A 17,480-nucleotide genomic window follows, 5' to 3' on the forward strand; every position below is an offset into this window, starting at 1 on the left:
TCGGAAAAGTGAAGGGACTTGCCCAGGATCCCACAGCCAGGATTCAGGAGAGCTCGGATTTGAACCCAGATTGCTGTGATTTAGGATCCTGTGTTGGTCTTCCGAGAAAGAGGAGGGAGCGCCCCCTAGTGGGAGGGGAAAGAGCAATGGGCTGGCGGTCAGGAGATCCCAGCCCATCTCTGGGCTCCGTCCACTCTTGCTCTGTGTGTCTCTGGACAAGTTCCTTTCCCTCTCTGAGCTTCAGGTTCCTCACTGGGAAAATGAGATTAACCCTAAATTACCTCCAGCTCTAAAACTCTGTGCAAGGGGAAAGGATTGTGAAGGAAAGAGATGGGGCAGGGGAGGGAGGCACGAGGGAGGAGCTGAGGCTGGGGTGGGGCTCAGTCCCACCTTCCTGCCCCCACCTCTTCCCCCTCACTGTTCTGGGCCTAGGACAGCCAGCTTTCCGCGGCTGCTGGGCGGGGCCAGTCCCTGTGCCAGACCCAGCCGAGCTCAGCAGAGGCCCTTTGTCACCCAACGCTTGCCGGGGCCTTGGCCACCGGTGTTGGGTATCTGGGTGGATTGGGTTCTCTCCTGGCAGCTCCACAGATGCCACACTCCGGCAAGGGTGGCCAGGCGGGCAGGGAGTAGCCGGTGCTCCCTCCTCCTCCTGGGCTCCCCAAGGGACGTGGCAGCCGCTGTCCGTGGTTCCGGACTCTGGGCCCCCAAGGTGAGGGTTCTGTGGACCCCGGCTCATTCTGGGGGCCACAGGGACATCCTGGTGAATATGCATGAGACGGACCCTCTGGCGAGGCTGAGGCACTTGATCAGTGTAGCTGTGGGTTGTGGGTGCAAGCGGGTTGCTTTCTCCCATCCCCACGCCCGTGAGACTCAAGTGGGGAGAGCAGTGCGTTTCGGCAGATATAGGAGGCGTGGACAGGGGAAGCATCCACGCTGGGGGGTCTGGGAGCTGTTACTTGGGGGCAGGGGGTTAGGCCCCTGATTGTGTGGGCATGGCATGTGCATACACAGGGTTGTGAACACTGGTATTTTTGAGGGGAGGAGGTGGGGATGTTAAGATGACGCCTGTAAATGTGACTACGTGTGACAGTGTGCATGGTGGGGAGGGGTGTCCGCCAGCATGTGTGTGAAGGGGGGCCCTGTGTTGGTGTGTGTGTATGGCAGTGGGTGGGCCCTAAAAGTAGGCAGGTGGGGTGTTGCACCCCGAGCGGCATGTCACAGGGTGTGTGTACACCGGGGTTCGTATCGCAAAGTCATTGTGTCCATAGTGGACAATTAGGGGGTTAGCATGTGTTATGAGGGTGCATCAGGCTATGCCGGGGTGGGTGGTATAGCATGGAGGGCCTAGTGGGTGTCGGTACGTTTGGATTTGCAGTGTGTGCCGGTGCGCGATGGGGTATTGTACGAACATCCATGTCCAGGTATGTGTATGTGCGGTGGGTGTTATTTGGGGTGGGGGGACGTGTGTGTAGCACCTGCAAGCCGGGCCTTCCTGGGTACCTGTCCCATGCGGCCTCCAGTGCCTGACCCCTGTCACCACCCTCTGCTTGCCCCTGCAGGAGCCACCGCCCCTGACCATGTAGATGCCAGCTCCAGGGAGCAGCATGGGCCCCGCTGAATGGAGACTCCTGGGTCTACAGCCCTGAGCCCCTCCGGCCCCTGGACCTTGCCCCACGCCCGGGGACGCCCCTCAGAGCCCACCGCCGCTGTCGCCAGCCCACCTCGGCTGCCCCCTGGGGTCAGCTGCCAGGAGCCACAGCCGTCCAGTGAGGTTGTGCTGCGGACAGCCACGCGGAGCCATCGCCTGGCCGCCTCCTGTCCAGCACTGACCCTCGGGCCCACCCCGAGCGGGGACTGCGGCAGACATGGGTGACATGACCAACAGTGACTTTTACTCCAAAAACCAAAGAAATGAGTCGAGCCATGGGGGCGAGTTTGGGTGCACGATGGAGGAGCTGCGCTCCCTCATGGAGCTGCGGGGCACCGAGGCCGTGGTCAAGATCAAGGAGACCTACGGGGACACTGACACCATCTGCCGGCGCCTCAAAACCTCACCTGTCGAAGGTAGGTGCACAAGGCTCAAACACGGGGTTTGAATTCGGGGCTCAGTCAGACCCTGGGCTCCCTTATCCAGGCCCCAGGAACCCCCTCGTCTGGGCTTGAGCATGGAACCAATGATTCAATTCCAGCTCCCCAGCCCCTGCTGCTGGGCTGGGTCATGTCCAACTCATCCAAATCCAGACTCTGACTGGGGATCCCTAGGTCTCTGGGGCAGCCGTGGAGCTGCTGGGAAGACAGGGCAGGCAGGAAGATGGGCTGTCACGGGAAAGGTGACAGATGCCCTTGTGTGTCTTGCCCTGGAGATGGGCATGGGGCTTTCTTACAACTGCCAAAATGAGCAGGCCTGCGATCTCCAGACAGGGAAGGTTTCAGCTTTCTGGAGGGGACCAAAGCCATGTCATCTGCCACAAGGCGGAGAGGAAAGGCACCAGCCCAGCTTGGGCACCAGAGCTCAGAGTTTGGGTTCCATCCCCACAGTTAGTTACCTTCCCCTCACCAGGAAGTAGAAAAGTTCCCTAAATAAACCCCAAAAGCACAGGTGTGAGGTACTCTGCCCTGGCACTCCCAGTCCTGCAACTTTGTGCAAAGAAGCTGCACTGAGCCTCAGTTTCTTCCTCTGGAAAATGGGGCCAGTACCTACCTCACAGTGCCTAGTGGAAGGCTGAGCATACAGTAGGTGCTCAATATGTGGCAGCCATTATTATTCTAAAGAGAGTGGATGACAATCCCTCCACCAGGTATAGACCACAACCTGGGAGGCAGGCAGCCTTTTGAAGTCTCATCCCCACTGACAGACAAGAAATCTTTGGCTAGAGGTCCCTCCTACTCCATCTCCTAACTCCAGCCCCCATGCCCTGGGCACTGCTGGGCACTAACCCTGAAATGCATTTCCTGCAGAGGCTGCCTGTGGACCTAGCTGCTCAGCCAGGGCCAGACAGTCCATTGCTGTGCCGGCACCCACTGTGCCCTGCGGCGCCAGGGGTCAGCGTCCCTCTTCGTCTGGGGCCCTCCTCTCTTGGGTCAGGAGGAAAAGCTAAGACTGGTCCTTCTTCCCACATTCGCTGCTGTCTCTGATGTTTTGCCCACCTTGCTGAGTCTGGGCAGAAGTTTAGAAACACCTTTTTCTTTTTTGATATTGTTTGGTTTTGTTTTGGCGGGGAGGGTGGAAATAGGGGAAGCGTCGTTTCTTCCCTGCGTGATTCTAGCTCAGGGCTTGAGAACAGCCACGTGTGGCCCTGAGATGGGAGTGGGCTCAGCCTGGGGGGCTCCTGGGCCCCGGCCTCATGTGAACACCAATCTGTGGCAGAATGGCCCATGCTCACCTCCACCACCAGTTTGGCACACCTGACCTGCTAGGAGGCAGGGTTGTCCCAATGGTCTTTGCCTTTTGAATGGGACCAGGAGATTCTCTTGAGTCAGGAATTCTTAAGTGTCTCTGGACCCCAGACTCTGTGGAGAACCTGATGGAAGCTATGGCCCCTCCCCGCAGAAGAATAGTCAACTGTGTGCAACAGTGTGGTCCACGCTACCAGCGTGTTTGCAGAGCCCCTCCAAGCCAGGCCCTGGACCCCAGGTTAAGAAATCCGCCCTCCCCTCCCACCTGACAGGCTCGGGGACCTGGGAAATCGAGTGGCTCACGGCCACGCTCCAGCGCTGGGGACAACAGGTGTGCACCTGAGGGCAGGAATCCTGTCCTGCTCCTCTCTGAACATCCAGCACCCAGCCTGGCGCCTGGCACAGAGGAGGGTGGATAACTGACCCATAAAACCCTGAGATGTGGCCACTGAGTCCCCAGCCCACAGAGAGCAGCTCTCAGACGGCTGAGCAGCCAGAACAGCAGATAATCCAGACCAAGTGCAGCAAGGACCCCAGGGATCGAGGAGAAATGAGATGGGTGGGCAGTGGAGGTTAGGGAAGGCTACCTGGAGGAGGAGGTGTTTGAACTTGGCTATGGAGGGAAGAGAAAGGAAAGCATGTGATGTGGCACAGAGCGACATTTCTTAGATAGAATTCCCCAGACTGCTGATGTGCTGCAAGAAGTTACATGAAAAGAAAAATAAAGGAGACTTTGTTTTCTCATCTGTAAATTGGAAACGATAATGACAGCTCTGACTGTTGCTCTGTTGCCTGTCAGCTGTGTGCCTTTGAGGCTTTTGTCTGACCTCTCTGGGCCTTGGTTTTCTAATATTTCATGAGCATCAAGTGAGATCTCTCATGGGAAAGGTCCCTGAGAAGGAAGAAAGCCCATAGTAGGATTAACCAGAGCCCCTGCTGCATTGATCCCCTGAAGGATTTCCCAGGGTGCAGATGGAGCTGAAAGAGGTTTGGGGAAGGACAGAGGAGCGTAATGCTACTCTTGGACTTGGACTTGGACAACTTGGGTTCAAATCCCAGCTGTGTCATTTAACAGCTGTGTGATTCTGGGCAAGTTACTCAGCCTCTCTGTGCCTTAGTTTCCTCATCCGAAAAATGGGATAATAATAGTGACTACCTCATAGGGTTGTGGTGAGGCTAAAGTGAAGTAGCTTAGTACCCCGCCTACCAGGCACACGAACAGCACTGTGTGTTAGGATTCGGCCCCAGAGACTAAACGCCTCCATTTCCCCATCAGTAACATGGGTTTTGAACATTGAGTGAGATCAGGCCAAGTTCCCGGCATAGAAGTCCTCAATCAACATCAGCTTTTGTTGTTTCCAATATGATTATCACTACTCTGGAAGAAGCAGTCACGTTCTCCGGAAACGGTGGAATCTGACTCTTCTGGGACACTGGCCAGTGTCCGAGCTGGTGCTACACGTTTTACTAGGCTGTTCTGCATCCTTATCACCCACATTCCTGGAAGCAGGTGGTGTTAACCCGTTTCACAGATGGGAAGCATGAGGGCTCAAGGTCACCACCATGGCTCACATCAGTGCAGACTTCAAACACAGCTGTGTCAGACACCACAGCCACGTGTGCCCTCAGCACCCAGCCACGCGCATGTACCTAGGAACAGTCCTGCGAAGGTGCCCTCTGTCTGCCAAGGGTCTGAGGAGGGTGGAACCACCAGGGCACTTTTCGTTTTCCCTCTCATGCTCAGCATTTGTCCTGCCCTGTTTAGCCCTCTTCTGACTCAGAGAAATGCTTGGCCTCCAGCCCCAGCCCCCAACTTCAAAGCCCTGTGGTCTGGAGGTGTCCCAGCTCCAACCTGTCCCAGGGTCCCAGGTTGGCCATTCCCGACACCCCCTGCCCTAGTCTGCTGACGTCAGCAGGGAGCAGCCTCTGAGTCACACTCCCGGAAACTGCTCCAGGCCACGCATAACTTAGCCTTCCTGTTCACATCCAGCTAATTTTAGGCAAAAAGATCTCTGCAAGTGATAGAGGGGATCTGAAGCCATAGAAATCAACTCCCACCCGGGGCACCATCTGCTGCCCGCACAGGCCATGAGCTCAGCGCCCATGGTCTGGCAGTGTTGGATATTTCACTGGGCCATTGAGTGCCATTGCTTTCCTCTCCCACTGCTGGTTCTCTTCCATCCTGGTAATGCCCCTCCCTTCGTGCCCTCCACTGCTCCCTTCTTTTCACACCTGTCCAGCCTAGGACAGTAGAGCCCCTGAGACCCAGGTTTGAATCCTGACTGGCTTACTCCTCAAGGGACACTGGGAGAGTTCAGTGAATCCTCTCTGAGCCTCAGTTGTCTTATCTGTAAAATGGGCATAATAACACTACCTACCTCACAGGATGATGTGAGAAATAAATCAGGTCATCCACATGAAGGGCTTAGCACTGTGTGGCAGTCCCTAGACACTTACAAAATGATGTTTGTTATCATTGTTATTATTATACCCAAGTATCTCTTTTTTAAAAAAAAATCATGCTCTGGCCCCATCCCTGTACAAAAATTAGGCAATTAAATAAGATGGTGCCCGACAAAGGGTCAATGTGCTATCAGAGGAGGCTTCCCAGAGGAGGTGGCTTCGCATTGTCTGGAAAGATGGGTAGTGGGTGTTGGGGTGGCCTGTGAGCCCTGAGGCAGGAGCTGATTGTCATTCTCCACTGTGTCCCAGCACCTGCTGCAGCGCCTGGGACTCAAAAAGCATCAGCAGAATGAAGGAAGGGAGGGAGAAAGAAGAGGTGCGGGTGCTCAGTGCCCCTCTCTGTGTAGTATGGAAGGCTGCAGCGTGGGGACAGGACACAGGATACCCTGCGTCACCCAGGGAACACTTAGCTTCGGTTCCCAGGAGCCCAGAGTGGCAGTGCCCCTGAGCCACTCACTCGGCATGCATGGCTCTCGTCCTTCACTCCTGACCCTGCACCACCGGCCGTCAACAGGGGCAGCTCAAGAGGCCCTGCTGGGCGCTCCCTGCATTGCATATTTCATGGTGGGGGAGAAAGGGGACAAAGAAGACAGGGCAGCCGCAGGGTGAGGTGGGAACCGGATACATCGGAGTGTTGTGAAATGGAACCTCCAGTTAATTTTGTATGAATCCTATGGCCTGCCCAAGTCGGGGAGAGAGAGGGGCTGAGGGAGGACAGGAGAGCAGATCGTGGGAGATGGTACCCCATGTGGCATGAACACGATGATGAACGAGACACCCCTCAGACCTGGCAGGGCCCACATTGCGCAGAGCCACCATTGCGCAGGCACGGGGCAGGGGGGAGGGGCACGAAGGCAGCGAAGGGGGTCTCCTGTTTGCCACTGTGACTCTCTATTTCCCCGTGTGCTCCGTCTCCCCAGGTATCTCTGGAGCCCTGAGAGGTCAACAGGGAAAGTGAGGCAGACACAGCTGTAGCAGTGTCCCGGGCAGGGTGGAGCCGGAGGGCCACTCAGACACAGGGTCCACGCAGGGAATTCATACCTGGCCAGAGATGAGGGAGGACGCCTCCCCCCACCAGCCCCTCCCCACCCCCGTCTTCATGTGAAGCAGCCCAGGACGATGTCAGGTGCGAGGCCTGGAGGAGCAAAGCTCCTCCAAGTATTTAAGAGGCTGAGGTAACCAACCACCTTCTCAAATACATGCAGGGGTGGAGGAGGGCCAGGCGTGAAGCCTGGGGAGGCTTTCCAGCCTTGCCTCTGTCACTAAGTAGGTTCATGACCTCAGGCAAGATATTTAGACTGATAACTTCAGCTTTCTCATCTGTAGAATGGGAATTGTGCTACTTCACTCTCTGCCGTTTGGAGATAGTGAGTTGAAAGTGCTTTCAAGGTTTTCTACCAAACAATCATCATCTTCCAGTATTTACTGAGTATTTCTATCTATTAGGATTCTACTTGATAGAAACCCATCTCAAACTGACTTATGCAAAAAGGGGAGTTTCTGGCTTGTGCAACTGAGAAGTCCAGGGATTGTTCTGGCCTCAGGCATGGCTGGATCCAGGGCCGCCAGTGCTGAGGAGAGCTTTGTCCATCCCTCTGCTGCTCTCTTCCACCTCCACCGTCCTCTGTATTGGCTTCATTCTCAGGCGGGCCTTCACCCCGTGAGGCCCCCAGCAGCCAAAGGCACCTCTTTCTCAGGGTTTCCCCCCTACTGGGTCACCTGGAGCCACTCTTGAACTAATCCCTGTGGCCAGAGGATGGAATAGGCTGATAGGCCAGACCAGGTCATGTGCTCACCCCAGAGGGGTGTGGTCCTACTATGTGCAGGGGAGGTATGGAGGAAGAGCAGGCATGCTGCATGCCCTTGAGGATGGGGAGAAAGGAGAGAATTGAGGAGGCAGGATTCAGGAGCACCAAATCTGGAGTGATTGTAATGACACTGTTAATAATTACACCAGGGAAGCAGGCAGAAGCTGGGTCCGTCCGGGTGGACGGGGGTCTACGACTAGTGTCCCACCAGTGAAGGGGCCAACTCTGTGTCATGGTCAAGTCCTGGCTCCATTCTTATCCAGCTGTGGAACATTGGGCCAGTTATCTAACCTCTCTGTGCCTCAGTTTCCTCATCTGTGCCATGAGATTACAACAGTACCTCTTTCACAGGGTCGCTGTGAGGATCAGAGTAACACGTGTCAAGTGCTGAGTGCATGGCACATGGCAGGTGCTGTCTCAGTGTCAGCTGGGGACTCTGGGTGACTTGAAGGGACAGGTTGGGTTTAAATTAGTGGAGAGGAAAGAGGCAGCTTATCAGGGCTGATAATGGGCTTAAGCAACACGTGTGAGTCTATGGGTTTCAAAAAATGAGCGCCGTATTTGATTTGCAATGCTTATATTCCCTCCCCAACCCCCAGCGCCACTGGGAAAAATAAATCCCTTAGAAGCACAGCTTTCTGTGAAAGTCCGATGAATCACGTGTAGATGCTTTCCAGAATGCCACCCGCACATCTTTCTGAATCATCAATAAAATAAACCCACGTGTTGATTGATACGTGCTCTCCATCTTCCCAGGCTGGGGCAGCGGCGTCTATGCTGGGCAAACGGTTCTGCAGGCCTGGGGAGAATGCAGAACAGTTAGAGAAAGGGCCTGACCTGCCACTGACAGGAGGCTCCTGGGGGGTTCCAGCAGGACCAGAGGGACTGCACCTTCCTTGACCGATGCTGCTTGGCTTGGCCAGTGCTTCATCATGAGGCACCCAGAGGGGGCGTGGAGGATATGGGGTGGGGGGAGCATTTCAGGTAGGCCTCTCACTAGGCGGACCCACCATCCAAAAAGCCTGCATCCCAAAGCCACCTAGTGGCTGTAATTGACTGTGAGCAAACTTATCAGGGCCAGGTCCTTCCTTACATGGGCCTCACAGCAGCCCTGTGTGCAGGAAACCAAGGCTTAGGGAGGAAGATGGCCCTGATTTTCACTCTGAAGGCACCTTTGCTTTACAGAATGAATATGCCCTAAATGCTAAGGGCCTACTGTGTGCTCAGAAAAGAGAAGGAGTGGGAAGAGCACTGACTTGAGTTCCAGCTTACCCTCAGGGCCCTTGAGCAAGCCACTCCATCCCTCTGAGCCTCAGTTTCCCCATCTGTAAATGGTATGATAAGAATGCCCACCTTCCAGAACCAATGGATACAGGTGTTCAAGATTGTCCCATTTTTCCCCTGTTTCTGTCGTACTGAGCGGAGATGTAAGCTGACGCACATTCACGCGTTGAACAAATGTGTGTTGTGCACCTGCTATGCACAGGCTTGGGCCACATTGTTCCTCTGGATTCCGTATGCTCCTCAGGCAGTATCTGTGTGACGTGGCTGAACATGGGACAGGTGGGAGGCCGGGACGGGGCAGCCTTCCAGGACATTCCCTCTTGGTCCAGGACGGAGGAGCCCCTTCCTGACCCCCTTCTGCTCCAGAGCTCCCTAAAGATTCCCTGGAAAGGGGGGTGCAGAGCTGGGTTGTAAATCCCCCTGCCCTGAAGACTCTTTCCAGTCTAGCTGTGCTAGGGCTGCCAGCTGTGACCCCAGTTCCAGCTGTGATTCCAGGTACAGCTGTGATACACGGTCCAGCTGTGACCCCAGTTCCAGCTGTGATACCAGGTACAGCTGTGATACACGGTTCAGCTGTGACCCCAGATCCAGCTGTGATTCCAGGTACAGCTGTGATACACGGTTCAGCTGTGACCCCAGTTCCAGCTGTGATTCCAGGTACAGCTGTGATACACGGTTCAGCTGTGACCCCAGCTGTGATTCCAGGTACAGCTGTGATACACGGTTCAGCTGTGACCCCAGTTCCAGCTGTGATACCAGGTACAGCTGTGATACACGGCTCAGCTGTGACCCCAGTTCCAGCTGTGATACCAGGTACAGCTGTGATACACGGTTCAGCTGTGACCCCAGTTCCAGCTGTGATTCCAGGTACAGCTGTGATACACGGTTCAGCTGTGACCCCAGCTTTGATACCAGGTACAGCTGTGATACACGGTTCAGCTGTGACCCCAGAGACTCATTAACACGTATTGAGTGCTCACAGAAGGCCAGCTCTTCTGCTGAGGCTTCACGGCATCACCTCATTTAATCCACACAAGCCCCTGTGAAACAGAAACTGTTTGTATCCCGGCTTTCCGATGAGGCAATCAGGGCTCAGGGCACCACCGCTAACAAGGGGCCCAGCCAGGACTGGTACCCAGACAGGACAGGCTGGCTGCCGAACGTGCCCTGAATCTACTGCCTCCTGTTGACAAGAGTAACTCTACAGCAAGGGGGAGTGAGCTTCCGGGCAAAGGAGGGAGCAGTCTCTGCCTGACTGGAGACAGAGTCAGGAGAGGCTTCCTCTGAGCCAGGTGTCAAAGGGCGGGGAGCAGTTGAGCACACAGCGATGGGGAAGAGAGCACGTTCTTAATGAGAGGAGCACCTGAGCAAAGGCCCTGGGGTTAGAGCCGGGACATGCATGGGGAGAAGTAAGGGATTCATCGTGCCTGGAGCCTAGGATGTATCTCAAAGGACAGAGGACTCCAGCCCACGGACTATGGATTGATTTTTGTAGGCTGGGTTTTAGCTGGTGTGTTCATGCAGTGTGTGCAGACTGTCAGCCTGGTGATTGTGTTTCTGTTTGTCTATGCTGTGCTGTCCGCGTGAGTGTGAAATGGGCCGTGAGCTCCATGAGGGCGAGGCGTGAGTACAGCTCTGCTTCAGGGGCTGAGGAGCCAAAGACCTCGCTGAAGGCAGAGAGACTGAGGTTTGGGTGAGGTGGTTCTGATACTAGGTTCCCTGGGGTTCCATGGAGGTGCCCCAGGGGACAGGGAGATGCTGAGTGGGGGGCTCTGGCCTTTCTGCCCCACCATGTAACAGAGCAGCTCCTTTTTTTTTGTTTTGTTTTGCATGGTAAAGCATCTGGTGAGATTTTTTTTTTTAAACAAAGAATTTTTTAAAAAGAAAAGAAAAAAATTTGAAAACCTCTGGTACTAGAGAAAGCTACTGAACTGTATAGTGTCTAAAAGCCTGGGTTGGAGCTCAGGTTCTATAAATTCTCAGTGCCTCGGTTTTTGCATCTGTAAAATGGAGTGGGTAATATCCAGCCCCCAGGGTCCATACTGGTCTCTGGATTAAATGAGAAAACACACTCAGAGAGCCTGGCCCACAGTGGGGCCACGGGAGGTTCATCTTGCAGCCACTCCACCCTAACCACGTTCTGGCCTCGTGCGTGGCCCACCCACCTGTGTTAGAGGACACACGGGGCTGGAAAGCCTCGAGTGGGGACCAACCTGACTCTGCCCCCTGTTGACTGAGACATCTCCAAGCCCCACCGCCAATGAAGAGGGCAGGTCTGGGAGTCTCGGGGGCTCCTCCAGGTCCTCAGGAACCACCGCCCCCCCAAGAGCAGTACAGACATCAGACTGGCCAAAGGGTGACTAACTCAGAGCCAGCCCCCAGATCCCTCTTCCCTTGAAAGACTATAACTTCATATCCTTGGGGTGTAGCTGAGGCCCCACCCCAGCCCTGGCCGGGGCAGTGCCCTCAGCCCCTTGCCCCAAGCCCCCGCCCAGCTTCCCTACCAGGCGGCTTCAGAGTCCTGCCCACACTGGCTTCCAAAGACCCATGGGGGGGTTCCCATGCAATAGGTCTGCCCTGGACACCAGTCTCTGGTTACTTCACCTCCCTGAGTCTCAGTTTCCTCATCTGTCAAATGGGCTGAGGGGGGAGAGAGGCTGCTCGGTAACCACAGGCTACACCGTGTCTGGCGTTAGGGCGACCTCAGTTGTCCACCCAGCCCGGGTCCCACAAAGCGCAAGAGAGGTGAGGCCGCCTGTCCCTGCAGGCCTGCCTGTCACACGAGAGGCCCCCACAGGGCAGGTGAGTTACTTATACAGGCCCCCCCGCCTCCCCACAGCGATTATCTTACTCCTCCTGGCACAATCCTGGCCCTGCTGTGGTTTCAGACGCACAGTTATTTATAGTCAGTGGAAATTAGGGCCTCTGCAGATGGTTCCCTCGTACCCACCTGCCAGTGTCAGCCTCCACCCCAAAGGGAGGCCCCCTAGAAATTTCTATGGCCCCAGCAAATGACCCCAGGGACCGTTTCTGAGCAGAGAAGACTCAGAGGCTCTTTCTACAGGATAACTTTGGAGAAGATGCCAGAGAGTTGAGAAGCAGAAGTGAGCCCTTCCCATGGGAGGATCTGGGAGGGCTGCATGGAGGAGGCCGTATTTGAGCAAGATGCTGAGAGATAGGCAGGGTTTGCAGTGGAGAAGGACACTCCACGTGGAGGGAAAAGTGTAGACAAAGGCACAGAGGCAAAGAAGGTTATGTAAAAGGAAGAGCCGATCATTCTGTTTGGTTATGGCTTGAAGGAGGGAACCACAGCAGTAGTGGTAATAATTAAGAGTAACTGAGCATTGTAGATGCTCCAGACACTGTTCTAAGAGTTTTACGCACATCATCACCTCATTTGATCCTCCTGACAACCCTATGGAGTAGGCACTAGTAGTATCCCCATTTTTACAAATAAAGAACCTGAGGCACAGAGAAATTAAATCACTTGCCCGTGGTCACACAGCTAATGAGTGGAATTCCAGAGTCCATACTAGGACTCCAAATGTTAAGGCACAAAGTTTGGGCTTAAATTAAGAGGCAGAAGGGAGGCCTTGAAGGTTCTCGAGCAGAGGAGCAGTGCGGCTAAGACGATTGGTCTGGCAACCGTGAGTATGGGTTGGATGGGGAGATACCCCAGGAAATAAAGCCAGTGAGGAGGGAAGGGCAGGCATCCAAAAGAGAGGGCTGGACCCAGCCGGGGATGGTGATGAAGAGGAGGGCACACCATACAGCAGGACATAGCCTGTGATAGACGGTCAAGGGCGAGAGTGTCATGCAGACTCGGTTTTCAAGACAGCAGCTGGCCGCTTGTGGTGGAGACGGGCCAGCAAGGAGAGGAGCAAGGCTGGGGTGAAATGAGAGGTCTCTGCTGGGCACTGTGCATCCTCAGGGCCCGGGGGATAGGAAGGCAGGCCCGGAGGCAGAACATCTAGATGACAAAGACACCTACAGAGAAGTCCTGTCTCTGCTAACAAGTCCCAAACCTGCATGGGGGGAGGGCAGAGATCTGGGCCTGTGCTGTTCACTGCTGTATACTAGTGCCTGGAACAGTGCCCGGCAGAGAGTACAGTAAATAAACGTGCAGGAATGAATTCACCTGGGGTGCTCATCAAGCACAGGTCCTTAGGGAACACCAGCTGCTAAGGGAGCAGGCAACCAGCAAAGCAGGAGAAGTCAGAGAGGTAGAAGGAGAGTCTCACCTGCAGGTAGGGTGTGATCAGGGTGTCTGACACTGGATAGGCAATCAGTTAGTAAGGGTTGCCAAGAGGGGTCCAAGGAGGATAATGAAGGAGTAATAGCCCCAGGGACAGGCTGCTGCATGAGATCTTGGGAAACCTCTGCTGGACAAAATACAGTAAGTCCCCTACATACGAACCTTCAAGTTGCGAACTTTCAAAGATGTGAACATGCCCCTGTATGCCAGCGGTTGTACTGTACTACTGTAATTTTCAAGGTACTGTACTGTAAGATTAAAAACTTTTTATTTTTTGTTTTTTATGTATTATTTGTGTGAAAAGTGTTATAAACCTATTACAGTACAGTACTATATAGCTAAGTGTGTTAGTTGGGTACCTAGGCTAACTTTGTCGGACTTACAAACAAATTGGGCTTACGAATGCACTCTCAGAATGGAACTTGTTCATATGTAGGGGACTTACTGTAGCAGAATAGAACATTCCCTGGGGCTGCCCCGACACTCAGCAGCTCAGTCGGGTCAAGGCAGATGGGACAATAGCGTGAGGGACTCGCAAACCCGTGGGACCACAGGTCTGGAGTGGCTCTCAGGGAACATCTCAGCCAGCAATCCCAGGGTGCACTGAGGCCCAGGAGGGAAGGGACCTGCCCAGGTGTACCGTGGGTGAGGTCCTGACCCAGGGCCGGGGCCCCCGAGTCGTCCCTGCACATGGTGAAGGGGGCAGACGTCCCTCTTCCCTGCCCCCATTGCAGCCTCCTCACCTCCCTGCAAAACCTCAGCTCTCATTCATCCCTGCCCTGCTGCTGTATACATTTCCAGGGGCCGCCATGACGAAGGACCACAAACTGAGTGGCTTAAACAACAGAAACGTATTGTCTCACCATTCTGAAGCCTGGAAGTCTGAGATCGAGGTGTCGGCAGGGTTGGTTCCTTCTGAGGGCTGTGAGGGAAGGGTCTGTCCCAGGCTTCTCTTCTTACCTTGTAGGTGATCGTCCTCTCCCTGTGTCTTCACATCGTCTTCCCTCTGTGTGTGTCTGTCTCTGACTGCAAATTTCCTCTACGTAAGGACACCAGTCATACTGGAGTAGGGCTCACCCTCAAGACCTCATCTTAACTTAGCAACTACTCACCTCTGCAGTGACTCTGTATGGTCACATTCCGAGGTTCTGCGGCTTAGGACTTCAGCATATGGACTGGGGCGGGGGGCATAATCCACCCAGAACATTCTCCCTTGAGACAATCACTTCTATGCTTGGAGCCACGGTTTCTCTCCTGTAAAGTGGGGATGTACAGGGGGACAGATGAGGACTGTGGTGAGGGCAGACGAGCTCCCTTCCATGTGAACACGTATGTCTCCGAGAGCCCATCACACGGTGGGCATTAGGAAGCAGCGATACAGCCTAAGCGTTCAGCAGCAGGCGTCCTGGGTCTGATCCCAGCTGTGCCGCCTACTTACCAGCTGTGTTGTGCGAAGCAAATGACTTGACCTCTCAGAACCTGTCTACTCATCTGTGAAACAGTACTTGCTTGTGATCCGTTGTAGGGAACAAATGAGCTGCTGTGAGTAAGAACACACAGTTCAGTGCAGGAAGCCTGCAGGGAACGGAAACTGCCATTATTGTTATTACTGTTATCACTATCATCGTCATTATTTACGTATTATAGGTTCAAGACGCTGAGGCCCAGAGAGGGAAAGATCTTGCCCAAGCTCAACAGCCGTCTGGCACAAAACCAAATGAGAACTCGGGTCTCCTGACCCGCAGTCCCAGCTTTTTTTAACCACATCCCTGTGTGATATTTTTTTAAAGTAATTCCTGAATGCCTAACATTAGGAAAGCAATTAAGCCGCCTTCAGCTTCTCCATGTGCCTGATGGAACAATGTGGGAAATTGTTGTCACAGAGAACAAGAAGCAGTGTGGATGAGGCTCGTGATATAGTGCAGTGTGAAAAAAGCAGGGTGTAGCATGGTACATGGCAACAACTCCATAGAAACAGATGCAGGGAAAAAAGGCTGAAAAGAAACATCCAGAAAGTGCCGGTGTTGTGGTTACGGGTGAGATTAGGGGTGATGGTTTTTCTCTCAGCTTCTCCTTCTGCACTGCTGGGGATGTTCTAAGGTGGGTCAGCTAAGGCATGCGGGTTGTAAGCAACAGAAGACATCTGGGCAGCATACTGCAGATCTGAGGGCAGAACAGGTCCCCCTGTGTCAGAGCAGAGGCTGGAAAACCGAGGGAAATTGGGACGTGCAGGGATGGGTGGCAGGACTGACAGAACAAATGCGTCCTTGGGGAATGTGGGCGGGGGTGGGGGGGGTTGGAATCTGCTCCAGCTGTCTTGGGTCCTTGTATCGCTCAAGATTCCAGGCAGCGCTGTGCTGGCAGACGTTTAACATGCAGCCCTCTGGGTTGGGAGGGTGTCCTCGTGTGTAGTGTGTGCTAATTTCCATGGTGGCTGCCCTGGGAGACAAGCATTTTCAGCCTCCCATCTCATAATAAAGAAACTGAGACTCAGAGAGGGCTCGCGTGGGGTCACACAGTGAGTGGGTGACAGTTGGGACTTGTCCTTGGGTCTCCTCACTTTCCCAGTCCTGTGCCCCTTGCCCCACCTCCTTCCTTGCTGGGATGTGTTTGGAGGAATCACAGTGTCAGAAAAAAAGCTCCCTAGTCTGTTAGAAGCTGGAGCTGGGAGCTGGGAGAGAGCCAAGTCCCAAGAAACCACTGAGTATTCATTGAGAAAAAGTGGTCACCAAACTGTTCCCATCCCAGAGAAGGAGGCATGTGGGGAAATCCTGGGCAAGCCCCACTGAAGGAAAAAAAAAAAAAAAATATATATATATATATATATATATATATATATATATATATATCCCTGCAGAGGCAAACTGTAGAGTGCAGAGGGTAGCTTTGTAAATTACCACATTTTGGCTCAACTCCTAAAGGGCCCAAGTGTTTTCCTTCCACTTGATAGAGGCAGCTATAGGATATCTGGTGAGTGGGCAGGCACCATCCTAGACTTTTGTATCTTAAGCTTCCTGAGGACAAGGGCAGTCTCATTTGCCTCTGAAACCTCAGCACCTAGCAGGGATTCTGCATAAATGAAAATATGAGTGATGGTGACATGTGTAAGCATGCTAAGGGCTCCCTAGTCCACCTGCCCCCAACCAGAACCCTCAGCCCAGCTCAGCTTGAGCATCACGGAGATACCAGAAAATCTAACCCTGGCCAAAGCTGCCAGCAATGTCTCCACCACCTCCCGGTACATGCACCAGGCCAGCTTCCCTGCATTCCCACTGTTTCCTTACCTGAAAAGGTATGTCCTTTTCATCCCCACCTAGAGGTCAGGTCCCGGGGGGAGGGTGCCAGCCGGGAGAGGCTGTGATCTAACAGAGATGCATGTCCTGCTGCCCCCTTGCCAGCCTCAAGGATGCATGAGCTGGCATGAAGCTGCCAGCATCCTCTTGAAGTCCTGGGAGATCTAATTACCCAGACAAGGGGAAAGTGTTGAGTGAGTGAACGCTGGGGTTTGGAATAATCCGTTTTCTGACTGCTGCAGTTAATGTGAGGCCAGGCTGCAAAAGTGTCCCTGTGATGTTCTGACAGTGGGCTTCCGGGACAGCTGGCTGTTTGATCTGGAACTGCCAGCTTTTCTGTCTCCCCCAAAGGTTTCCTAAATTGTCCTAACAATTACCATCTCGGGGAGCCAGCCGTGTTTCTGGCTTCGGCACAGTAACAAAGAAAGTGCAGCCACGATGTGGGAGGCTGATGGAGACCAGCCTTGGGGCTGCAGTGAGTTCCAGCCCCGAGGTTTCATTCCGAGCACTGGAGGATGGTGGGGATTGGGGAACGTGCCTTTTATGTATGGCATCTCTTTTCAATATTGTTACCATTTTAGAGATGAGGAAACTGAGGTACCGTGTGCCAAGGTCATTTGCCAACAGGTTGCAGAGGTGACATCCGAACCCAGGCCCACCTGGCCCAAGTCCCCACTCTTCAGTGTGTTCTAGACGCCCTCAGATCTTAGATGTTTTTTTCCTATCTGCGGGTATTGCAATTTCAGAGCCTCTTGGGACACGTCCTGCCAGCTCTGTCCTGAAGTTTTGTCCCTGAAAAGTGCCAGGGATGATGATTTCATGCTAGCGTGTTTCTCAGTTAATGGATATTTTTACCTTCTGCTGTAAATATCTAAGAAAGAATTGCCTCCAGTCGATGCTGGACCAAGTAGTACGGAGTTGGAAGGTGTCAGCAGAAAAACCTAGAGTGGAACAAAAGGCTAGAAGTTCCCAAGCACCTAT

The 17,480-nt window shown here is 53.9% G+C and overlaps 1 protein-coding gene across 17 annotated transcripts in view; it reads left to right on the forward strand.

Moving 5' to 3' along the window:
• Positions 1-1,816: 1,816 nt before the first annotated feature.
• Positions 1,817-17,480, forward strand: part of ATP2B2 (ATPase plasma membrane Ca2+ transporting 2) — a 110,480-nt gene continuing 94,816 nt past the window's right edge. For all 17 annotated transcript variants that reach the window (XM_068558301.1, XM_068558304.1, XM_068558309.1 and 14 more), the window contains exon 1: positions 1,817-2,064. In XM_068558301.1, the coding sequence (XP_068414402.1) occupies positions 1,866-2,064 (199 nt within the window). In that variant the 5' untranslated portion in view covers positions 1,817-1,865. The remainder of the gene's footprint in view (positions 2,065-17,480) is intronic.

This window comes from Eschrichtius robustus, chromosome 12 (genome assembly GCF_028021215.1).
Source record: "Eschrichtius robustus isolate mEscRob2 chromosome 12, mEscRob2.pri, whole genome shotgun sequence".
NCBI classification, from domain to species: Eukaryota; Metazoa; Chordata; class Mammalia; order Artiodactyla; family Eschrichtiidae; genus Eschrichtius; species Eschrichtius robustus.